General features: G+C 33.3%; 2 protein-coding genes across 3 annotated transcripts in view; one reads left to right on the forward strand and one right to left on the reverse strand.

The window, feature by feature from the left end:
• Positions 1–10,445, forward strand: part of Y-e (yellow-e) — a 32,503-nt gene extending 22,058 nt beyond the window's left edge. Inside the window, 8 exon segments of one of the 2 annotated variants that reach the window (NM_001312019.1) lie at positions 339–486; positions 5,245–5,431; positions 6,322–6,516; positions 7,009–7,141; positions 8,164–8,232; positions 8,235–8,242; positions 8,245–8,257; positions 8,260–10,445. In NM_001312019.1, coding sequence (NP_001298948.1) covers positions 339–486; positions 5,245–5,431; positions 6,322–6,516; positions 7,009–7,141; positions 8,164–8,232; positions 8,235–8,242; positions 8,245–8,257; positions 8,260–8,265 — 759 coding nt within the window. In that variant the 3' untranslated portion in view covers positions 8,266–10,445. 2 annotated transcript variants of the gene reach the window in all.
• LOC106118973 (uncharacterized) overlaps positions 1–12,724 on the reverse strand; it is a 50,775-nt gene that overhangs the window by 31,740 nt on the left and 6,311 nt on the right. The gene's annotated exons all lie outside the window — the stretch shown is intronic.

Raw genomic sequence — 12,724 nt, forward strand, 5'->3', positions numbered from 1 at the left:
ATGTTCGGTCTCAATACGCCATTACCGTCAATGAAACTGCCGCCGAACTGTAGCATGGCGGTTGACGGCCGTTCGGATATTTGTTTGAAGACGTCTTTTAATATATTTAAATACGATAAAAAATATATGTAAAGTAAATTAATAAGTTTACCTAAACTGTCAAAGTTGACAATAATAAAATTATGGTTATTTTTTTACTCGAATCAAATAACACAGTTTAGAAATTTCTTTAAGATCCGTGTAATAGTTTCGGAGTTTAGCCCGGCCTACATAGTAAAACGAGATTTTGTATTTAACTTAAGACACACAGAATAAGGTATGCTTGTGATTGTTTCCAGGTGCGCAGCGTGTACTTCCCGCGCGAGCTGCTGCGGCCGAGCTCTCTGCTCACCAACCTAGTGCTAGACGACACGCGCGCTCCCAACCCACATCTCGCCGCCACCTGCGACCATATCTTCGCCTACATCAGTGACACTGTCACCCCAGGTTATTTCACACACATATGTACCATAATTATTTTAATTAATCAAGGTTGCTGCGCTATCGATAGCAGCAGGTGCCCTTCTCGGAGGTACAAAAAAGCTTATCCTTCTAAAGACCCGTGAATCTTTAGTTATGTGGGGGTTCACAAAATGTGCATTGAAAGTCCGTTCAAACATCTAAAGATAGGCTCACTTGCTCACAATGCATGCAAAGTTCCTGTTTTTATTTATTCATGTTCTTGTTTAGAAGAAAATGTCAATTGATAGACACTTATTTTTCTGTACCACAGAATATCAATGATTTTTAATCGTATATTGTCAGGAAAATTATTTATTGTTCATTATTTTACAATGAGAAGGAACCTGTTACGTGGTAAAATATATTTTTTAAGAAATAAATGAGATATTTGACAGTTTTATATAAGAAAAATTAGCACCTTTATGCTAACATGCAAATGTTTAGTTAATGTATCGTTGCCTCATTGAATAGAATGTTGTAAAACTTAGAAGCATGTCCGTCGCAATAACGTCCTGATGCCGTGCGATGTGGACGTTCCTAATGTTTGGATCATTAAGCTTTAATGTTCTAGTTCTTTAACATATCACCGTATAAATAAGCACTTTACATTCTATAAAATAGTACAACATGAATTCTATTACCATTGCAAATAGATTTTTACGTCTGGAGGCAATGAATCAAGCAATGCTAAATACGTCGACACAACTCACGCCCTTAACCCAAGGTTTATGCAGAGATTGAGGACCTATGGTACCTCTTCCACATTCATGCATCTAGAAATCTTTTTTGTATCCCCAGATATAGTAAAAAGTTACTGAAAAACTTGGTTGTAACACTAATTACTTTAGACATTTCAGTTTGAACTTTTTGTAAAAATTGCTAATATTTTACTATACAGGTTTTCATATATTGATAAGACGTTATTGATTTTTATATTATTACTCGTGGCGTAAATAGCCAATTAGATTATTACCGCGAACCTTGTAAGGGCGCCGCAATATTCTTGCGTGAAACTCTCGGGGTGTAATTGTTAAATGCGATGTAATATTGTGGAAAAGTTATCTAAAATAATTATAATTTACGAAACTCTAAATTGTTATTATTCGCATAGTTATATTTTAATCATTTTTATTAGTACCGTCGTAGTTAAAATCTCTTACGGTTTTGAAGTGCATTTTTAAACGCTTAAAATTATTATCAGATTCGAACTAACGATATAGATAAATTTATGTGACAAAAATCGTTTTACAAAAGTAAGTACTTAATGATTTGCGACACATACTCATTGCTTGAATATTTTATACCAGTTTATCAAACGTGTTGTCAATTATAGCTCACCTAACACGTCTCGATGCATATACAAGCCAACATTTCCTAATATGATGTCTACGCCCCTACGTACCTGCATAAGGCAACGTAAATCTTCGAAACTAATATTATATCCTTGCGTCGCGAATGTCGCATTACGCGTGCGTCGTGCACTCCAAGTTGAAACGTCGGCGTGAGTCCTCTATTCAGTCAAAGGGGTCGAACAAAATGTATATTCGCTTCGAAGTGATTCTATAGCGAACTTCAAAACAGGTGGCGAGCGACTGGTATTGGCGAAACCCGGCGATTTTAGTCTTTTAACGATTTCTTAACGATATCATAGAGTTCCTACGTAGCATGAGTCGCCAACATTTTACCTGTCATCGCTAATGTTAATTGCTCGCGAACTGTTAATCATTATCGTTACGAGAAAAGTTAATTAACTAGCCGTTGAGTAGTCGGAAATGTCTTTATTTCCGATAAGTACACAACAATTATGTGTTCTGAGCAGTTTTCTGATAAGTAGGTTGTATGAGTTACGTTGTTAGTATAATATGTACCACTTAATATATTCTGACATCGTAATTTGCGACGCAGTGGTGCGTTTCGCTTTTCAACTTTTTAATCGCATCGATCGAAACTTGATACAAATGTTTTAACGTTTATGCAATACAGTTCGACATTGAGGTCGTAGCTTGATATTTGGGCATCAATAATTTTTCGTTTTATTAATACTTCCTTCTAAAACCTCTGTTTGAAATGTTGATTTGTTTAGACATTGGAAGAAATTCCTACAACCAAATCCAATAGGTTATGGTTATTAATTTGTTTCCCTACGTAGATTATTTGGAAACTTTTTTTAGAGTAATTTTTAGCTTCTTTCATCTGAATTACAGAACGAAATGTTTCTAGTGGTATTTCTCAGCGTTTACTCTGTGGTCTATTTCAGAAAAAAATAACTTACTCATTATAGAGTAAAATTAGAATGAAGTTGTTGAATGACTCACCTATTTTGTTATGTACATATTTGTTTCTTATTTGAGTAGTGGTTGCCATATTTGGAATACCTGTAACCGCAATACAACTTTACGAAACCGCGGAATGATTTTACTACATGAAAAAGTGTATTTACTTATATTGTAATTGTATGTTTACAAAATTTTAATTTACAACAAAGCAAATTAGTTTTTCTCCTATATTTCATTTATATCATACTTATATTACAAATGCGAATGTTTAGATGGATGTTTATTTGAAGGTACATATTATATCACGCACATATCTCCAGAACCGCTGAACGGATGTCTGTGAAATTTGGCATACATTTAGAAAATAGTCTGGAAGAACACATAGGCTATTTATGTTTCTTTTTTAATTCCGCGCACCAGTGTCACGGGCGACAGCTAATATGTAATATATTTGCCAACTATACAATTAATTAACTGTAAAAACATATAAGATTTTTTTTATGAATATTTCGTAACTGTCATTACGATACTTCTACTTTTTACTTTTTAAAGTCATGATATTTTCATAATTGGCAACACCGGTATTATTCAACTTAGTAGATCCTCGTGGTTTCTTGTTGAGTTGAGTACACGTAGAACTGCGTATCAAGGATCTTTGTTTCCACAATACGTACACAAATTAACTATTTCTTTCTCTTGATAGAGACGTGTCCTGTTTAATTAGTTAATTAACTACGCAACGTTTAATCGTAAAAACGAAAAAGTCGTAAAAACCGACCCGACTCCGCTCCATTGAACAAAACAACTCTTTTATGCGGTTAAAAAAATTGCATAAATTACGAATCAACATAAATTGTAGATTATATGCAAAAAGTGGTACTCGCTGCTTTATTAGTAATAATTTATTTTTTATTCTGTTATTTCTTTTTGAAGTTATACAATATTAAGTACAACATATTATGACTGTTTGGAACTACGCGTTTACTTGCTCCGTGTTATCACAATCAATTTGTCGCAGAGAGATAACAATGTTGTGTTGGGATTTCACCAATTTCGACTTCCAACAGGACGAGGCTCTCAACATGATGATTCCGATTCTGGTTCTGTATGATATTTTGAACTGACAGTGTGACAATATACAATAATGATTTTTATTTTGAAATTATGTAGCCACGATAGGATAGGATATACGGAGAGTAAGATCTTGATATGGCTTATTTGGGTTTTTTCAACGCATTTTTCGTTGAATAAAGTCTAAGTCTATTTATGACTCATGTCGAAAGTATCCTATATACTCTTTAATGGAAAAGTGAAATAAATTAAAAAGTTTATTCTCGTGGGAAGCTATTACACTGAAGACAACAATAGAATATTAGTGGTACTGGTACATAAGTTGATTATATCATTCAATTGTCGGCCTACAAAGCGCAGCGTTATACACGCATAATTATTATTGGTGTTCTGCGTTGACATAGCGGTTAATTTTATTTATCACTTATAGAATTATCAATTATACTATGAATTAACAACTGGCCTGCTCGTTAATCGCGTTCATCCAAATAAAAATTATAATCACATATCCAGCTTGGCGTGACATATTTTTCAAGTTAAATTCCAATACACTGATAATTTGTGTACTTATCATACTTTATACTACATACGAATATTATAAATGCAAATGTTTAGATGGATGGATGGATGGATGTTTGTTTGAAGTTATCTCCGGAAAGGCTTAACGGATCTTGATAAAAATTGTCTGGAATTGATATTCTGGAAGAACTTTTAGGCACTCTTTGTTTTTTTTAATGACGATAAGAGTCGGCGGGCGACTGCTAAATGTATAATAAATTTTATTCGCCTTCTTTTCTATTCGATATGTGTAATGCAAAATAGAACTTTCAATTATTATTTCTATTTTTCTATAGAAATAAGTAATACCAGTACATAAAGTACGTCATTGTAAATTCAAAGAATGTTCTCTTTATCATATATAACCATATAAACACATTACCTTCAACTTCTTTACATATTTCTTACTGCGTTATGTATTTATTGTGGTATTCATATAATAGTTGGAAAGCCTTAGCTATGTGACGGCCTCTAAAATAATTGGTACGTTCTTGACACGAATTATTTTCACGGGTAAGTTGATTGTAGTGCGTGAGAGGCTGTTCACAGTTAAACTTTCTTCATATGACGTAAGCGGTTGTAGACCAATTAAATTAACCAGAGATTCCGAGAAATGTTTTATTGTGTAACAAGATCGTGGTGTATTTCGTAACAAAGAGGTTTTCATTCAATTTTAGAACTGTTTACTACGACTGGAAATATTTTCTTGCCTCAATTTTCTAGGAGAGAATCGGCAGCATTTTTAAACAAACGACGCGAGAGAAATATAATCTAATCAAACATATTCATAGGTCTAAAATTATTTGGAACTTGAATTTATTGTTATGTTTACCCACAGGCATCATCGTGTACGACAGCCGTCGCGACAACGCATGGAGAGTGACCCACGCGTCAATGTATCCCGATCCTAACCTCGGCGAGATTGACATCACCGGCGAGAAGTTCACCCTCATGGACGGTGTGGTGGGTCTGGCGCATTCCCCCGCACAGGGACTTTTGTACTACCAACCGCTTGCTACCGATAGGTGAGGAACAAGGAACAGTTTAATCATTAAATTCTATTGTCATATTAATTGTATTTTAACATTACTTATTCTTTTTCAAACACAACAAGCTTATTGACAAAGACGTGTTGCATACACGTGTTACATACCTGTGCCAATATTCAATAAGATATGTAAAACCGTTGCAAAGTTATCAACGTGTAAATCAAACATATCCAATGGGAACCGTATACATTTCCTGGAATAGGTAATCTAAATGTTCTTCCAAAATGTATTCTATACCAAAATTTATCGACGTACATTTCTCCGTTGTAGAGATTCCTAGTAACAAACATCCATCCAAACATTCGTATTTATAATATTGATAAGATATTATATACATAGAATAGTGGAGAGGAACTTCTGTGTAAATAGTGAGTGATATTACAAAGATGTGATAAATAAATTGAACCAGGGACAGGGAAATTACATGATATGATAATTTCTACACATTTTGCGGTGCGTACCACATCATCATTACCATAAAAATGGGGACAGGAAAATTAATACTAGGTCAACAGTCATCGTTTAAAACCTTCAGATAACTGAATAAAAGTAGGTGATAAAAATATACCTTATTTTAGAACAATTGAAGTGACATAATTAACATTGAAACTGCATTCCTATAACGACATTGAGACTTGTTGGTTCCGGAAAAAATATAATAATACGTAACAATGTTAATTACTTTTGTTTAATTTCATTGTCACATTAAATAAAGGACAGACAGGTACAACATATAATTGCCTTATTTTTGATTACCTAAATTTAAGAGAATTTATAGAGATGAGTAGAAGTATACATAAAAAACGCAAAAATCTGTTCAAATGTCCTACAATTAGACTTTTTAATGTTATTTTTATTTTTTGCAGATTATTTAGCGTATCAACAGCGGTGCTATCCGCGGGTCCTCTAGCTGAAGGCGCAGACCTGCCAGTCAACCTCGTGGGCCGCAAGTCTTCGCAGGGACTTGGCGTGACCGTCGACCCGAGAGACGACACCATCATATTCAGCCCGATGACTGAAACCGCGATCGTTGCTTGGAATCCCATCACTAATTCTCACAGGTAAAATTGATATTAATACTAGCAACTAACTTAAAATTGACTATATAATACTGTCTAGAAGAATAATAATGAGTAATATGACCCTCGAAATTGATCTAATAATTTAGGTTAATGTTAGAAACCCGCGGCTTCCAGTATGTCAAATGTTAATCTTTTGTTATAACCGTTTGCGTTTCCTTATCTAAAATCGTACTCTGTACATTGAGGCTATCTGTAGTTCATGTCATTAATAATTCCATGATCTGCAATAATTTGGATTTTCATTTGTTCTTTGCTTATTTTATGTATGTGTTGTATGTACATCTTATCTTACTTCTTACTAATATTATAAATGCGAATGAATCTCCCGAAAGACAGAACGGATCTTGATGAAATTTGGCACACACATAGAACCTTGTCTGGAAGAACACATAGGCTACATTCTGTGCGGAGGAAGTCGCGTTTGACAGTTAGTTTAACATAAAGTTACATGATATATCTCGTGTTGTACAGGTTGTTGGCGCAAGATGCAGAGAAGCTGCAGTTTTGCGCGGAGGTGCGGTGGGCGGAGCGCGATAATGGCGCCGTGTGGGCGCTCTCATCAAGATTCCAGAAGTTCTTCTTGCGAACAATCTCCAAACACGAGGTAGGCAGAATCGAGGATCTATTTTTCTTACCCACTACGATTACATAGGTCAAAAACTTTTTATTGACGTAAGCGTTAAATTAATGTAGTATAGCAAACTGTCAGATTACGGCCTCAGACGCGCTAACTCATCAGTCGCAACGCGAAATTAATTCCATTCAAGCCTATCTTGTGTGTGATCATGGTATTGCACTGGTCAAGGCGGCCAAATCGGTTTATTTTTAAGACAATGAAAACCCAATAAACACGTTTATATCTTAACTGGCGGATTTCCGATGTAAAATCCTTATTACGTTGTACTACGTAATGACTACTTTATCATTTACAACGGGGTTATTAGTCTTTAGGCCGGCACACACTGTGGATACGTTGTTATGAAATATTCAAAGTAATCATAATCTCCCCGTCTCTACTCTACTCACCTAGGGTCGGTTAACATATGATTTAACCTACAAGTAAAATTAATGCCTGCGAAAATCAATCGTTATTTTTTCAAGTAAATGGCAGTATTTGTTTGACTAAACGAACAATAACGCACTGAGATAAGGATTATGTGATTAGAATATAAAAGAAAGGCAGGAGATTTTTCAAATTATTTGAAAAATTATTGCCAAACAATTTCGATGATATGTTCTTCTTTATTTTAAATGTGAACCAACCCTAAGTTCGGTTATCGCACAAGTCAACGAGGTCTCGGAAACTCCGATGCCTTGTGAACTTGCAGTCGTGACAACATGTTATGTTTGCAAAGCATCGCATTTAAGAATATTAAGTAGTTTGTCATAACATAATATATAATATACTGGCAAATTTATTTGTAGTCGTTTTGTTGTTGTTTTGAAGTTGATGTTTTAATGAGTTAACCCAAAACAATAACTTAATTATCCTTTAACAGACGAATCAAATTACTTTAAATTAATATTATTATCTAAATCACTTTCATTTACTGGTGAATATGAAATTGTTACAACAACGTGTTTTTACGTTGATCATAAAATTGTTACATTATTTTGTTGTTACAGATCAACATTAGGATAGTACGCGTGGTTGATGGTGCCTACGTGAGCCTACAGCCGCACGTACTGCGTCGCGCTGCAACGCACTTCAACGCCACCTACTACTAAGTCGACAACACATTCACACAGGGCCGTATTTACCGCATTGAGCGCCTACGAAAATCAGTCTAGCGCCTTTAAAACTACTACGTTCGCTGGTGCACAGGCGCCCCTTGCACCCGCAGGTCAAACGGCCCTGTATTTAAACTATCCATGTTTTAAATACATCTGTCACATAGGTCCTAACCATGAATACCTTTTACAGTGTTTCAATTACATTTTAACTTAATCGTATTAACCTTTTTATCGTACGCTGATATTAGCCATAACTAGAAATCATGAATAGCGTAAAAAATATATTCGTTTCGTATTGGTTAAAATATGTCTTTAATACCGTGTTTTTTGGTTGACGTCCATAATATCAATCAGCGGCGGTCAAAGGGTTAAAATAAGTGTTTAACAAAATAGTGTCTAACTGTATTTTTGGAGTAATACAGGCAGAGTTTAATGCTTACTTAACCAATGCTTTACTGTCTCACTCAAAGTCTTTAATTGGTAAGTACAGAAGAACGAACAGACTTGCTATGGGTTTTTAAGACGAAAATCCCCGCTTAAAATTTAGTTATTTCCATTTTATCAAATATAATGACAAGGATGATAATATGTTTTATACCGACATTTTGGACTCAGAAACCAACGGTTAGTTTTCCAAGTACTTGTTACAAACTTAATGGGGGACCCTTAACGAATCTCACATTAATAGAGATTAGTCACATTAAAACCTTATTAAGTCATATCTCTCTATCTTAGAATATTTATATATAGATATTATGTCTATAGAATGCTGGTATATCTGCCTGTCATGGGGTTCTATGCTTAACATTGGACAGGTGTTTTCGTGTTGATTAATTAATTATTGAACAAAATTATTTTATTTTTTACATTTTTTTCTCATCAAATTATTTACATATTATATTCTCCTATTATTATTTTTTTCATGACAATTAGCCATACTGGGAGACCTTTAAAGGTCACTAAGGGAACTGCTCATGTAACCATTAAAGGTCTGTGAGTATACCAGTTAGTTATTCTTTTTAGTTTACGCTTAGAATAGTAAAGTGTAATGCCATGCTTGTTTTGGTACTTGGTGCATGTATATTCCTTGCTTGATTGGCTTTAGGTTAGTTTCGCGTGACGTGATGTTAGTCATACTTTTAAAATGTGATGCATGTTTGTTTTATTTAAATCTACTCTATGATGACTTTAAAAAAGGCTTAGAAGGCTTTTAAGGCTCCTTTTGAGTTTTAAACTACATTTGTTTTGTCAAAATGTATATCAAACTTTTTTCGTTTCGTTAATTTCTTGTGATTGTCGTCGATGTATTTAGCTATAATTATTACAAAATGTAACAGGAAGCCAGTAATGAACATGTGAAATAGATAATAATAAATATTATGCCAGCTTTTTATACAAAATGTCATTAAAAATTGGCAGCTTGCATTATGATATCGAATAATTAAGTTATTTAAAATATTTTCGAATAAACAAGCGTTTATATTATAAAAAATGTACCTTGATGTTGGTTACCATGACAATTGAGTGCGTAGGGTTTGTATTTTATAAGTTACCTATTTCTATAATTTGTCTGTTTATAATCAATAAGTAAGTAAATGTGGGAATTAACTGCCAACACTTGCATAGTCGAATTCGATGGAAATTAGAAATTATATATATTTATTTTAATGGCTGAAAATTATCATTTATTGTCTATGGGTATTTAAAAAGTTTCATTATAAAAATGATGATACAAATATGTCTTTTTCTAATAAGCTTGTGATTATAAAAAACATTGTTTAGACTTGTTATAATTACATTGAATTCGACTATATTGACCTATATAGCTGTCTTTGTTTTCTCAAAGAGAAAATGAGGGATGGCTATACAGATAAACGCGGTGCAGTCATCAATCCAAACCCGCAGTAATTGTTATAATCTCAGTCTGTGTTTTCAATGAACTTAAATACGTAATTCTAATTATTTTACTAAATACGATGTCTACTGGTTTTTTTTTTGTATTTTTATACTTGTTTCATAAAAAAGCTTTGTAAATAGTTACCCTACATTATTGCTATTGATTTATTATATAGATAAATAATGAATGTAATGGCAATTTAAATATTAGCTCTCAATAAACCATTAGGTGTAATGCGTATCGATGCTCCACATAAATAAAATTTCCAAAAAATATGTTAAGTTGTTTTTATTACTACCTTATTACCTTTTAACTATTAATAATATAATTTAAATGTAATATTATTCAGCTCGCAATTTTGCTCGAAACGTTACAAGAATGTTGCGATTTTTTTAAATAATAGCAGAGTACAACCCTGTGCATTTTTGTCTTGTAGAATTTTTTCAGCAGTTTTTCCTTAAAAATGTCACTTATGTTAACAAATCTTTTTACTTGCATTGAATATCTAATATTGCACGAGGTTAAGCATAAGTTACATTTTTTATCTGCAAAAGCGTTTATTCTTATGCTATGCATTAATAATAATTTCAACCGTAAAGACAGAATATAAATAAAAATATTTAAAGTACGTTATCATAAAAATGAGATTTACGACTTAATAGATACACAAGTGATCGCTTATTGGTCGAAATTCGACCATAATTTATAACGGAAGAAATTTTTTACCATAAATGGTTTATGCACTTCTTCACCACAATAACTTTAACTGAGTCGAATTTCACAATAATGTTGAAATATATCTCTAGCACGAAGGTTTTAGGCGTCAAATGTAAAGGAAAATAAAAGGATATTCACTTTACGATTTCAAATTGTACTTCCCTATTTGTGTACGTAGTACATACGCAAAGTGCACATAAAATATTCATTTGACTGTCGACAAGCAAGAAGATCTACACAGAATATTATATTACTAGGTGTCAAACGTGTCTTCGTCCGTGTGGCTTAAAAGACTGTATGCATTTCGTATGTAATAAAAGAGTGTAATAAAATTATATCTCTATTCGAAATTTCGTTCGTCCATTCCTGAAATACGTGGTACTATTGTAAGTACGATGAGAGAGGTTTTCATCCATATATTGAAGCAGCTATCCAAACTTTTGCATTTATAATATTAGTAACAATTATTAATATTGCATATTCATTATTGCCCAGTACAACATAATCTAACCGCAGTGTACCTGCATGAGGCAATGCACATATATCGTGAGGTCGTGACTTAGCAAACATCAGACCGGGTTCCACAATGACGTCATGAGCTAAGATAGGAATCCCGCTTAAAAATAAAGAATAGATGTGGACGTCATATTTTACTGTATTAGTATCAAGCAAATAGAAAATAAGACGATTGCGCAATCGACGTATTCAACTATTGGCTTAATGCTGTCCTTCCGTTGACTTTTTAACAAGAATTCCAAGTAATCGTAGTGTAAATTAATACGGGGATCCCCGATTTGCGATATTATAAGGGTCATAAAGTTTCAATACGATTTAGAAAATCCTAAAATTTCCAAATCTTAGGAAGTAAGGTGTTTGCCCACCATGATCACTTTTCGATATGCAAGATGTCCGATCTCCCACGGTCTCGACAAATTATCATACTAATATTATAATTGCGAATGTTTGGATGGATGGATAAATGGATGTTTGTTTGAAGGTATCTCCAGAACGGGAGAACGGATCTTGATGAAATTTAGCATACATATAGAACACAGTGTGTAAGAACACATATTCTTTTTTTTTTCTTTTTATATAAAATATTAGCAGATTTTTTTTGTAAATTTACTAATATTTCTTTTACCATTCCAACTAAGCTCTAGGCTTGTGCTAGGATATGGTTTACGACAATAGTCGAATGGCGGGATTCGAACCCCCGACCTCGTCATCGGAAATCCGTATCCTTAACCATTAGGCTATTGACGCTTGACAATTCTACTAATTATGTTTTCTTTTTGATACCCCGCGGACGGAGTCGTGGGCGACAGTAAGTATTACAAAATTGAATAAACGTATGTGTTGCGTGTACACATGATTCCTTGTATTGTTAAAAGTCTTAATTCCGATGTTACGTTTATAATTTATGAGTTGCGGATGTTCTAGTCAATATGAGAAATCAAACGCAAAAATAATTAAAATAAAAACATGATTCTGCAAGAAACAGCTGCAAATTGGTGTGATTAATAACATTATAAAGCATGGTAGTATTATAAATAATAAATTAATAACAAAAAAGAGACGCAAACTGAAACTAATATCCGGTATATTTTCGATACTTCAATCAAAACCTCCTAAACCTCCATAATTTGCACGAAAAATATATTTTTTTTACTAAATACATGATAATTTTATTATATTAACTGTGTATATATTAAAATAGTACATTGTATTTGTAAATATATGCTTAATATCTCACATAATAAAGCGTACATCGCGTACAAAATGGCTTTTTCGTAATTATATGTCATAAAATAAGTGATAAATCGTTAACTTTGTCATAAA

Source organism: Papilio xuthus, unplaced genomic scaffold (assembly GCF_000836235.2).
Source record: "Papilio xuthus unplaced genomic scaffold, Pxut_1.1 DF827542.1, whole genome shotgun sequence".
NCBI lineage: Eukaryota > Metazoa > Arthropoda > Insecta > Lepidoptera > Papilionidae > Papilio > Papilio xuthus.